This window comes from Lactuca sativa, chromosome 3 (genome assembly GCF_002870075.4).
Source record: "Lactuca sativa cultivar Salinas chromosome 3, Lsat_Salinas_v11, whole genome shotgun sequence".
NCBI lineage: Eukaryota > Viridiplantae > Streptophyta > Magnoliopsida > Asterales > Asteraceae > Lactuca > Lactuca sativa.
The window spans coordinates 183,501,837-183,516,040 of NC_056625.2; the positions used below are offsets into that span (position 1 = coordinate 183,501,837).

Below are 14,204 nucleotides of genomic sequence, written 5' to 3' on the forward strand. Positions count from 1 at the left end.
ATAATATAATAGTATAGGGTTGAATTTTAAACTTGTAAAACTCTAGGGGTTGAAATTTAAATTCTTCTAAATTAAACTATTAATCACAAAATTCAAATTTCAAAACTTCGGGATAAAATTGAACTTTTCAAAACAATAGGGATCAAATAACAAATAATTCAAATTAAATAATTAATTTCATAATTATCTATATTTGACCTAATCCAATTTTAGTCATTTGATAATTACCAAATAATCTTAAATAGTCCAATATTTATCATATAAATAATCAATATTTAAAAGATTTGAAATTATCTATATTTATGTCAAGGATAACCATTAAATTAAGTTAAAATTCGGATTTTTACATAATAAAACGATTTAGGTATCAATCCAAGACAAAACAGCAACAAAATCCCGAATTATCCTCTGTCTGACGCTTAGACTTGCCGAGTCAAGCTTTGGACTCGCCGAGTAGGGCAAACTCGCCGAGTCCAAACACTGACTCGCCGAGTTGGGTCGACAGAGGGAAAGAAAAAAATGATGTTCAGCAAGTAAAACAGTTAAGCATCATATTCAATTAAAACCAATCATGGCTCTGATACCACTGATGGGATTTGGACATAAGAGCTTTACCTATGTGCACATACAACCCTATAGCTTGGATCTAGGTTTCACTAATTGAACATGCAACATATCCAAGACTTTCATGGCTAGATCTAATGTAAACCAACAATTGAAACATATGAAAACAGATCTAGAATGATACCCTGAGTTGCTTGCTTGAAAACCTTCTTCTTTTTGGAGCTTAGAGTCACAAATGTCACTCCTCTAATGGCTTACAAACACCAACTAGCAAGAATATGATTTGAGAGAGATGAGGAAGAGGAAAATCGGCTCTAGGGTTACTCCAATCACAAGGGTGCCGATTTCCTCAACCCTATGAGTCTATTTATACTGTGAGCTCCTAGGGTTTCACCCTAAAACCCTAATTGGACAACTTAGCCTCAAAGCAATCCAAGTCCTTTCCTAGATAAGGCCTTGGACAATTTCTAGGTGATCCATATCCCTAAAATCGTCCAACCCTATATCCATAAGGATTATTAGCTCAAAATACAACTTTCACACATTTGACAGTTTATACCCCTTTATTCAATTAATCTCTTTAAGTCACCAAATTAATTCCTAATTAATTTATGACTTATATTAATCAAATAATATTATATTCTTTTAACATATTATTCCTATAATACATTAATAATAATATCTCTTCTCTCTAAATCACCCCATAAAGTTGCTATGGTGAAGGCAACCCAAAAGGACCATGCACAACCGGATCAAGTACTTACCAAATATAGTTACAGCCTCAGACACTAATCCAACATAGTATGCCATCCACATACAACACCAGAAAGCTAACTATACTTCCGCTAGCTGTGACATATACACAAGAATCATCTTCACTTCTCGAAGAATCAAACTCTTTGACTTTCTCATGGAAACAAAGATTCCATCTATGATATGCTTGCTTTAATCCATAAAATGGATTTCTCAAGCTTACACACTCTATTAGGATATTTTGCAACGAAAAAACCCTTAGGCAGATTCATGTAAACATCTTCAGTGGCGTCAATTGTGAAACAATTCCACATTCCTTAAGATAGTCGTGGAACTCGATACTAAGATACTCTCCACCTCGACCGGATAGCAATATCTTTATCTTCCTGCCCAATTGATTCTCTACTTCGTTCTTAAACTCTTTGAACTATTCAAAGGTTTCTGAATTAGGCTTGATTAAGTAAATATAGCCATATCTACTAAAATCATCAGTAAAAATCACATATAAGCGGTTAGCATCCCTAGTGGCGGATCTAAAGGGTCCACACACATCGGTGTGTATGAGATCCAACAAACCCTCATCCCTTGCACAAAAACCAGTGAAGGGTGATTTGGTCATCTGTCCATTCCAAAAGATCCACACTTGTCATCTGAATTTAAGTCAGATGACTCCAGCAATCCATACTTTTGGATTTGGGCTATATGTTTCTTGTTGACATGTCCAAGCCGACAATGCCATAAGGATGCTTTGTCCAAACCATTCAACGAATCGATATGAAACACATTATTTCCTAAGTTATCTACAACCATCATAGTTTCATATATATCATTACAAGCCAATGCTTCGAAATAAAAATTCCATTATAATAAGCATTTATTGAACCAATTTCATTATTAAACGAAAACGTAAAACCTTGTTTATACAAACCATGAAAAGAAATAATATTTCTCGCCGTATCAGACGAGTAGCAACAATTATTCCATTCTAAATTTAACCCACTACTAAGAAATAAGTAATAAACTCCAATCTTGGTGACATGCGACCTTTTCCTATTCCCCATGATCAAGTTCATCTTCTCGTGCTCCACATCCCTATTTTTTTTAGACCCTGCAAATGAGAACAAATATGAAAATGACATCCTTTATCAAGGACCCAAGAATTAACATGTGATCAGTTATTAGATAGAATAGTCTAAATACCTGCAAAGGTGGGCTTGATTTTCCCATCCTTTATGTCCGGCAAGTTTTGGGTAGCTTCGTTTCTAGTGCCCTATTTCATGACAATGGAAGCACTCTGCTTCCTTTGGGTTAAGAAGGTTTAGCACAACCAACTTTGGTCCCACTATAAGAGGATCCATCATAGGACTTTCCCTTGTGGCTCTTAGAAGGAGCCTTGATCTTCTTTCCTTTCCCATGTCTATTTGCGAAGACAGGGGTAGCAACAGTAGGAGTAGGTACAACATATTTTCCTTTCAAACTGCTTTCAGCATTTCTCAAAAGACCTTGAAGCTTTCTTTGAGTGACCTCCTCCTTGTTCATATGATAAGTCATACGAAACGGATCATAAAAAGGAGGCAAATAGTGTAGGATAATGTCAATGGTCAACTCTTCATCGAAATTGACATTCAACTTTAGCAAGCGGTCCACAAACCTTTGCATCTTCTGCGAGTGGGCTGTGATAAACTCTCCATCCTTCATTTTGGTACTAATCATGGAGGCAATGATTTCATACCTTTCCTACCGAGCCCTTTGATGGTACCTTTCCATCAAATCTTGGTGCATTTCATAAGGCCAAAAGTCTTCATAAGACGTATGAAGCTCAGTGGTCATGGTAACAATTATAATACACGACATCTTTGTCGTGTCCCTCCCATGAGTCTTATACTCAACAATCTGTTCATGAGTAGCGTGTATTCATCAATCTCCTTTAGCTCTCTATGGAGAACATATTCTTTGTCCTCGTATCGAATGGCCATGCGGATGCTTCGAATCCAATCATTGAAGTTCGATCCATCAAAGATGACCCTCCCACATAAGTTCATGAGAGAGAAAGAGCCGAAAGGGATTGGGTTGGAAGCATTGTTTGACGTAGACATCTGAAAAGAAAGATAAAGTTTAGATTAGATGAGGATCCTTAAGATAACACCCCGAAATGAAATATTAAGGCTAGGACCCAACATAATATTCTACAATTCGGAAGAGGGACGCCGTAATCCAATTTTAAAATATTTGAAGGTACGTAAATGACGATTTACCAATTTCCAACATGAAAAACAAAAATGAAGATTTAGTTTTTAAATGAATTGAAATTCCTAGATTCTTTTGAGATTTATTGAACTTTTCAATGGCATGTTTAAATCTTGATAATGCCCTTCAAGTTTGTGACTAGGATACCGAGGATCACAAACAAAGTGTGAATAACCATGCAAGTATGCTTGGTACTCATGATGCTACATATCACTTGATCAATGTGCCGGTTAACCACACACACTCCATTGATCCATGATTAACATCAATCTACCCATTGCAACCGTTGCTAGTCCCAAATTAGTGTGTCGGCTAACCACACACGCTCCACTAACGACTTAGCAAGGTGCAAAGTGCAATTTCCATGGGATAGCACCATTTTAACATTTTTCCTAAAGTAACTAAGATTGGGAATTTATAAAAGTTTAGTTACTTAATAATATCATTATACTCATTAATGAGGATTAATTTCCTCTCTTAACCGTTCGGCTAATGACCCACCACCAGTCAAGGAAGAGGTGAGTGAGAGTGGACACCCATTAAACCACCATTTTATAGGCAGTAACCTTATACTCCCCTTATAGACCGACTTCGTGAATGAGGCCTACTAACGGTAAGACTGACGTGTTTTATACATATATATAAGTATTAAACTTTAATATTATAATAGTATAGGGTTGAATTTCAAACTTTTAAAATTCTAGGGTTTGGAATTAAAGTTTCATAAATGAAACTTTTCCAAATTCCAAAACTTTAGGAAAAGTTTTGAAACTCTTCAAAACTCTTGATTTTTAGAATTCATGTTACATAAATGTGACTTTCCAATCTCCATAACTTGAGTACAAGTTATGAGACTCTTCAAGACTTTTGGAATTTTATAACTTAAAGATTTAATGATTCATGAATGCGACTTTTCATATTTCATAACTTGAGGATAAATTATGAAATTCTTCAAGAAACATTTAGATTAAATTTAAACTAATACAATTATCACATAATTTATCATTTACCAATTGACGCAATTTAGTTCATGTAGCATGACAATTTCCAATTCTACAAATAATTAGTTTTTTCACAAAATCATGTAATTATCTTAAAATTGTCAATAACCATGTTATTGGATGGGGATAACCATTACCACATTAGTAAAATAATATTTTATGAACAAAAACAGTTTGTGGTAATGATCCTAATCCAAAATAGGCAAAAAAAACTCGAAAATTCTGCCAACAAATGACCCAACTCTTCAAGCCAGACAATGGACTCGTTGAGTTCATGGGAAAATTTAGCCAACTCGCCGAGTGCCTCTTAGGACTCGTTGAATTCATCAGGAAATGGCCAGAAATGTCATATTTTCAACTTTGAAAATCAAACAGTTGCATCAATATAATAGAAAACACCTTATGCTCTGATACCACTGATGGGTTTTATGTACTCTAACATTCCTATAGTGCACATACAACCCTAATGCTTTGGATCTAAGTTTTCTCTAATTATACATGGAATATTGGTTTCCAAAGCATGAAGCCTAAAGTAGCATACAAAATTTGATATATGAATCATAAAACTAGTTAGAAGATTACCTTTTGATGTAGCCAGTAGAACTTTGGCATTTAGGAGCTTAGCTCCTCAAGTGTGATGCCTCAAATGTCTTACAACAAGCCTAGAACAAAGGGAATAACTTGATATAGAGGTTAAGGAACACAAAATCGGCTAGCTTCTACTTTAGTGTGTATGGGGGGGCCAATTTTAGGGATTTAGGGGTTACTTTTATAGTTTAGGATTTCATCCATGCAAACCCTAATTCACCATAAATCTTCACATTACATAGGAATTTTGGGCTAAACATTTATGGACTCTCATATAGGTTTACTCCAACCCTAGTTAACATGGATCAGGGGTCCAACTATAAGTATTATTGATTTACCTAACCAGTACTCGTAACTTTAATCAGTCTCTTTTGATCACTAAATTAGTTCCAAGTTAATTCTTGACCAATACTAATTAAATAATGTGATTTCTCAATTAATATATTATACTTACAATATATTAATAAATCACAATAGCCTCTTTTGAAATATCCATCCTATCAAATTCTTGAAGACAGTCGCAACCCAAATGTACCATGCTACTTTTCGGGTCAACTAAATACCTATTATAGTTATGGGCTTAGACACCTAATCCAACATGCTGGTGGTAGCAGTAAAATCTTTGATAAGATGATCAGTCTGGCAGCACTTGAAGTAGCCAGAACCACCCACCATGTATGCTCCCTCGTGCACCTTGATACACTTGCCATAGAAGCTACGACCCTGATGCCTCCCGATCTAGAATCAGATACCTTGGACCTCTTGCCCGAACCCTTTGTACTCGACACATACTCAATCTTCCTCTTCTTATCCATCTCCAGATCAATCTCCCTTTCCTTAGTTCACGTTATCATATCATCCAGCGTCTTGCAGCTTAATCGGCTCACAAACTGTTGAATGTCACTCCTCAGTATCTCATGATACCAAGCCTTCTTCATCTCCTCATCCGCCACATACTGCGGAACCAAAAGTGCCCTTTCCCGGAACATAGCGATGATCTCAGCCACCGTCTTAGTAGTCTGGCGGGAATCCTGAAACTTTCGTGCCAACTACTACACCTCAATCACTAACATGAACTCAGCCCTGAAGCTAGTCACAAAATCATCCCAGGTCATCGAATTAACAGAATCATCACCCACTGCATGACTGACCTCCTCCCACAAATATTGTGCCATGTCCTCCAAAAGACAGGAGGCAAGCCTAACCATTGCCTCATCAGGATAACTATTGGTGGAGAAGGCTTTAGCAACATCCGCTAACCACCTTCAATTCGCTATCGGGTCCTTCACCCCATGATAATCTAGAGCTCCACATAACCGGAACTCCTTGAAGGACAAGGAACGCGCCTCCATCAAGGTCATCATCTCAGTATAGAAAGAACCCAAACGCTCCTCTAGTAACTCCATAATATTCTCCTTGATCGTAATGAAGATCACAGGAGTCTACTTGAGAATGCAGCACGTAACCTCAGACGTAATGAACTACTTTGTCTGATCATCTAGTTTCCCTTCTCTAGAACCTGAGCCCAAGCCCTCACCAGCACCAGAGTTGTCAACATGTCTGCCTCGTAATGTCACCATACTGGATATAGACCATACAAACCATCAGAATACGCATCAAAAATATATATCGAGGGATCACAAACACCACAAGCTTTCTGGTTTCATCGCAACTCTCCTTGAATCGAGTACGGATCCTCTGCTTCAAGTAGTACGGGCCCATACTACCTTCCACATCTATCCGTACTTTCCTCAAAGATTGCCTTGACTCCACCAACTCACTCTATATCCATACAACTTCCCCTCACATATAAGGCTCCTAACACTAGATCTCACCCTAGGTTTTCCTATGGAAAACTCCATACCACTCTCCGCCATCAGTTCCAGACGGAACTCCTGCTAGCTTCCTCTAAGTAGCTCAAGAATACAATTACATATCACTAAAACCAGATAATTATTCGAATTAAAGGTCTTACACTGCAATGGTTGGACTCAAAAAAGAGCTACGCAATAGAGTTAAAACCTAACCCTCTATAATATTTAGTTTCTATAATATGTAACTTAGCATATTTGTTTACTAGTTAGCTGAAGTTAGTAAGAACTCCTAAAAGCACAAAGCAAGCAACATTCGAGCATCAAGTAACCAGAATCAAGAATCACCTAATCAGGCCAGCCTATCACTAATTGATCAGTACTAGCATGCGAGTTTACAAGCTCATACAATAGGCATACAAAAGCATCTCTCATAGCATCCTATCATGCAAACACTGAGCATATCCTTAGCCCAAAGTAGCATGTGATTCACAGATTCAAATATCAAATCATATCAGATAACATCTATGGGTAATTTAGGAAAACTTACTTGAGCTTGGTTGATTTCATGCACCAAACCCTTTCTTGAATTCAGACACACCCAAGAGTATGTCTGAATCCCTCAAACTAAGACTCTAATACCAACTTGAAACGTCCCAAAAATAAGACCCAAAATTTTCATTTTCAAATTAATAAAACCTGTTTTCCAAAAGAGTTTTCATACAAATCCAGATAAACAATGTATCAATCATCATGACATACCAGAATAAATCACGAAAATGTGGAACGAAGTGGTGTGTGCCCAGCAATCATCCTGAGCCCTCCCCTTTGGAATTGGAAGTACCTGAAACATAAACTGAAAACTATAAGCATAAATCTTAGTGAGTTCCCCAAAATACCACATACCATACGTAATGAGCACATAATCGGCCCCACCTGTCATCTGGCCCCATCCGACATCGGGCCCCTCTCGGTATACAGATCGGGCCACGCCCAACATACATATAATATATACCAAATAAACATATACACATGCAATAATCACAAATATACATAGCATACAAAATGGTCATCGGGCCCCGCTCGGTAAGTATACAGGTACATAACACGTGCAAGCGTCACGCAGACAACCAGCATACTAACATAGCATAATCATGGGTCGGCATGTGTGACGTCGACCCACTAAACCCAGTGAGGAAACTCACCTCATACTGTTGAATCGCATTGATAATCACTGGCTCCTGATCTGACAAATCCCTGAACTATCAATATCAAATGACACACAATTAACAATTGGATTCCAATCTATAACTATCAATCCATACTTAGGGTAAAAAGACCATTTTACCCCTTACCTATTTTGGTGCAAGACTAAGGCCTAAACCTACAATCTAAAAGGCCCAAAACCAATTAATCATCTAAGGCCCATACATGGCCTAATTTTCCAAATCACTATCTTGACCTTTAGCTGCTTAGATCTCCTTTCTTGAAGTAAATGGTCACTTTTGGTGCCAAAAGGGTGTCCTATTCAGATTTGGACTTATCACAAGGATATGATTCCATATCTGGACATCTCTAGATCTTAAATGACATAAATTTGCTCACTTTATCCAACTTAGGCCCTTTTCATGCACAAAAACCTTGTAGGAATCTTAGTTTTGGTGTTTTAGCCTTGTGAGGCATTGCATGAACGTAAAGTTTGCAACTTTACGTAGTAAACACACTAGGAGAAGTTGGATCTGAATTTTGGGACCTTGGATCATCCCACTTGAAAGGACTGAACACATAAAGGACTGAAGGAACTCGTCGAGTCCCTTAGTCGACTCGACGATTCGGGTAGGGTTTACCCATTTTCGAGATTTGGGGTGATTTCAGTGAGGGATTAGAGCTTTTGGTCTGCATGGGTTTTCGGCCTTCTATATATTAAGGAACTCGACGAGTTACATAGGTTACTCGGCGAGTTGAAGAGTTACTCGGGTAACTCGACGAGTTGTTGGATGCACTCGACGAGTTGAGGTCAACATTGATCGTTGACCTTGACTTTGACCAAGATTGACTAGGGTTGACTTTGAGGATAACTATGGTAATACAGGATTGTGACAAGTCAATTATATGATGACTATAGGCTGTTGAGTTGGAGCAACACGTGGGATTTATCTGATCTTAGCTTGTTAGTTCAACATTTGCGAGAGGTGAGTCTCCTCACCATACCAATGGGTCTAAGGTACCAAGGTCGGCCCATTTTGCGTTATGTGGTACACTTATTGTTGTAGAGATATGTGGTATGATAGTTAGTTATGCATTATGTTATGCTAGCTATATATGTGGTATTTGCTGTGAAGACCATGGGGGAACCCATGGCACTTGGATGTAAGACCATGTGGGGGAGCCCACGGCTTTTCATGTAAAGACCATGGGAGGAGCCCATGACACTTGGATGTAAGACCATGTGGGGGAGCCCATGGCTTCGAGCTAAAAACCATGGTGGAGCCCATGGCACTTAGGTGTAAGACCATGTGGAGGAGCCCTTGACATCCTAGAGTAAGACCTTGGGAGGGTCCCACAACATCCTTATATGTTTTTATGCATGTGTTATATGATATATGTAGCTTTTATAGACAATATGATATGTGTTATGTGGATTGTGTGTGGGGTATGCTCGGGGGAACTCACTAAGCATTAGCTTACAATTAGTGGATTTGTTTCAGGTACATCTGAGCCCAAGGGCAAGGGCAAGGCTTGATGGCGCGACGTACACTCTCTCTCAAGCGTTTTATGGGGCACTCTGATGTTTTGATTTAAAATTGTAGTTGATATGAATTTTGAAAACAATTGTATTCGGGCTTTCATGGTTTGTGGAAAGTATTTTTGGGTAATTAAAAATGAAAATTTTGGTTCGTTACATATGGACCTTATGAAAATCGAAGCAGTTAAGAATTGGGATGCACCAAAGACGTCAACAGAAGTGCGCCAGTTCTTAGGCCTTGGGGGCTACTACTAGAAAACTTCTCCCAGATAGTTAAGCCTCTCACTACATTAACACAAAAAGAAACAAAATTTGACTGGGGAGATAAGTAGGAAGTTGTATTCCAAAAGTTGAAATAGATGTTGTGTAGAGCATCAATTATATCCTTACCAGAAGGAACTGAATACTTCATTGTATCCTGTGATGTGTCAATTCAAGGATTGGGGTGTGAAGTAATTTAGAGATACAAGGTTATTGTATATGCCTCTTTTGACAACTCAAAATTCATAAAAATAACTACACAACCCATCATATCGACCTGGGAGCTATAGCCTTTGCCTTGAAGATTTAGAGATATTACATGTATGGCACCAAATGTACTACTTTCACTGATCACAAAATTTTCCATTATATCTTCGATAAAAAAGAACTGAGCATGAGGCAATGAAGATGGATTAAGTTGTTTAATGATTACAAATGTGAAATTTAGTATCATCCGGGCCAGGCAAGCCTTGTAGCATATGCCTTAAGTCACAAAGAACATGTGAAACCTCGACGGGTAAAAGCACTGACTATGACCATCCATTCCAACCTCAAGCCACAAATTTGTGAAGCTAAGCTTGAAGATCTGAAAAAAGAGAATGTTCGGGAAGAAGCTTTGCGGGGAATGGGTAAACATTTTGAGGTTAAGGATGACGAAACGCGTTATTTCATGAACAATATTTGGACACCAAAGTTTGGTGACATCAGAAGCTTAGTCCCGGAAAAAGCTCACATATCAATATATCATGTACATTCTGGCTCCGAAAAAATGTATTTGGATCTAAAGAAATTGTATTGGTGGTCTAATATAAAAGCTAAAATTGTTTTTTATGTGGGGCAAGTGCCTTACTTGTTCTAAAGTCAAGGCAGAGCATCAAAATCCATCGGGATTACTACAACAACTGGAGATTCCTGAGTGGAAGTAAGAGCAAATTGCTATGGACTTCGTCACAAAACGGCCCAAGACCCTTAGTGGTTACAACACTCTTTGGGTAATGGTCGCCAAATTAACTAAGTTCAACTACTTCGTACCAATCAAGGAAGCCAGAAGCTGATGAGGACTTACCTTAGGGAAATTGTCAAACTTCGTAGAGTGCTAATTTTTATCATCTCTGATAGAGATAGTAGATTCACTTCCAAGATTTTGGCATCATTACAGAAATCCATGTGAACTCACTTGAATGTGATCACAACTTACCAAGTACAGACCTTTGATTTATTGTTTGATTAGATTGAATGTCTAGCTCTAATGAATCGATTCTAGTTTAAATTTTAGTTAAGATTTTAGATTCATTAGAACCGATTCTAGTTTAAATTTTAGTTAAGATTTTAGATTTGATTTCTGTTTTGGATTTGATATCCAATTTTGATTTTAGATCTGATTTTTGGTTTGAATGAATTCGATGCGGTTTTTGTTTTACGGTGGCATTTTACTCGAAAAATAAAGGATTTCAGAAGAAATTGGACACCAATTTTGATCTGATTTATTGTTTGAATGGATTCAATGTGGTATTTGTTTTTCGATGGCATTTTACTCGAAAAATAAAGGATTTCAGAAGAAATTGGACGGTGTGTAATTTTCTAGATTAATCATAAATTTATAATAATAAATTAAAAAGAAATTCACAAATAATAAAAATAATTAAAAATATATATATTAATAACGACTTTTTAGGTGAAAAATACAAGAGTACAACAAAAACAAAAACAAAGATCTAGTTAAAAAAAATAAGTTATCGCCAAAAATAAAAAAATAATCAAAAAAAAAATAATAACAATAAGTTATCGCCAAAACACGCAAATTAACCTAAACACCCATCATGTAATTTACTCTTTACAAAATAAATGCGAAGACATAGTCATATTTGTAAATATCCGATTAAATCCATACCTTTACTTATCATAGAATTTGAACTCTCAAACAAAAAGTAGTCGTATTACATTACTGCTCTTGAAACTATATCGTACCAAAATGTACATCAATGTTTAATTTGTTGCGAATCTTAGTTAACGACTTTCCAATGATCACTCGTGGTATTCATTTTGTTACCGAAAATTTATCAACTGCATAAATCGATGAGTTTAATTAAACATTGTAACATATATATGAGGTGACGATTAATCTCCATTTAACCTGATTTTGATTCAACCAAAACAACCGATCATATGAAAACCAAATCTTCACACACATAAGTACAACAAACGATTATACCACCAGAAAAAAAAAAAGTACAACAAAACAAACATTCGAAAACACAACTAAAAGATTACAATTAACATTATTCCCAGACACTCTTTAAATCTTCAAAATCCTCAAGTCCGATCACCAACTTTCCCACCTTCTTTCCCTCCAGCAGTTTGAACATGAACACCTCCACCAACTTGATGCCCTTGACCAGTCTGACCCTGAGGTCCGATCTCATGAGCCTTCTGCTGAATCGTCTGACCCATCTCCTTCGTCTTCTGGCCAGTATACATTCCGACATCCTGAACTGTTTCCTTCGCATAGTCTATCTGATCTTGAAGCGACGGTGTTGACTGCCTCAACAGGTTCACCAAGTACGACAACGAGCTCAGCCCAGTCAACCCAAAAGTTCCCGAAGTCAAAAACCCAGTGACAGCCAAGCCGATTGTTAAAATCGCAGGGACAATAACAGGGCTGAAAATGATGAACACCGGAGTAGCAACAGCAAGTCCGATCATTGTTCCGACGAGGGTGATTCCCGCTAGGCCAAGTAAGATCCCGCCGATTGGAAGTAAGGCCATGATCGCCATTATTTTGCTGCCGGATGGACCTGGTTGCGGGTAAGGGAGTTTATCGCCGGTGGTGCGGTCATAGCGGAAGTGGGGTTGGGCGGTGTGGTGTTGGGCGGTGTGGTGCTGACGGTCGTAAGTAGTTGCCATGATTTGTAATGATGGAAGAGGTGGAAGAAAGATGGGGTTTTTAAAGATGAAAGGGAAGATATATGGTGATGACACGTGCGTGATGACTTGGACATACGAGGCTTTGCATGAAGCACAGGTTTCATTCACTTCTGGAGTGTTTGGGAATAGCGATTGTTGTGTATGGTACTTTTTCTCTGGGACAAACTTTGAAAATTTTGAAACTTATATAAAAGGATTTTGTAAAAAGAATTTAAGAAGGTAGATAATAATAAAATCTCTACTAGTTGTTTTTAGGTATTCATAATGTATTTTATTTTATTAGATTTTAATTGATTAATATATTATTATTTTATTTTATATATTTTATTAATATTTTTATAATATATTATGTTTTATAAAGTTTAATAAAATATGTCTCAATAATAAAAAAAATTAATGAAGAATTTAATGATCATGAAACTATATAATATCAACATAAAAACCTATTGTTGGAATAGTGTCTAAGGCTGCAACTATATTAGGCAAGTATTTGACCCGGTTGTGCATGGTCCTTTTGGGTTGCCTTCACCATAGCAACTTGATAGGATGATTTATTAAGAGAGAGTAAATATTATTAATATATTATGAGAATAATATAAAGAATAATATATTGTTATTTGATTAATATAAGTCATAGAATTAATTGGAATTAATTTGGTGACTTAGAGAGATTAATTAAATAAGAGGGTATAAACTGTCAATTGTTTAATAGTTAAACTTTAGACTGTAAATTCATATAGATATGTTTGGACGGATTCTAGAAGCTAAGGATTGCTTCAAATCGTCCAAGGGGTTATCTAAGGAATGGATTTGGATAGCCTTAAGAGAAGATTATCCAATTAGGGTTTAGGTTGTAACCCTTAAGGAGTCTACAAGTATAAATAGACCCTATGGCATAAGGAAATTGGAACTTCATCTAAAGTAAGAGAACCCTAGCCGATTTCCTCCCCTCTCCTCTCTCCCAAATCATCCTCCTTGCTAGTTGGTGTTTGTAAGTCATTAGAGGAGTGACAATTGTGACTCTAGAAGCTCCAAGACAACAAGATCAACAAGGAATTCAAAGGTATGATTCTAGATCTGTTTCAATATTGTTATTACACCTAAATAGTCATTAGAAGTCTTGGATTCAAAGCATGTTTGATTAGAAAGCCTAGATCCAAGCATTAGGGTTTTGCATGCGCACATAGGAAAGTTCTTATGGCTAAAACCCATCAGTGGTATCAGAGCCTAGCTTGGTTTTCATTAAATTGTTGCTTAATTGTCTGAAACTAAACTGCAAAATTCGATTTTTGTGTTTCTGAGTCATGG

The 14,204-nt window shown here is 37.0% G+C and overlaps 1 protein-coding gene across 1 annotated transcript; it reads right to left on the minus strand.

Annotated features, from left to right (window-relative positions):
* Window positions 1-12,095: 12,095 nt before the first annotated feature.
* LOC111914365 (oleosin) lies at window positions 12,096-12,892 on the minus strand. Its single transcript, XM_023910118.3, has one exon. It carries the CDS (start codon window positions 12,873-12,875, stop codon window positions 12,285-12,287), a length of 591 nt encoding a protein of 196 aa, XP_023765886.1. The 5' UTR covers window positions 12,876-12,892; the 3' UTR covers window positions 12,096-12,284.
* Window positions 12,893-14,204: the final 1,312 nt, after the last annotated feature.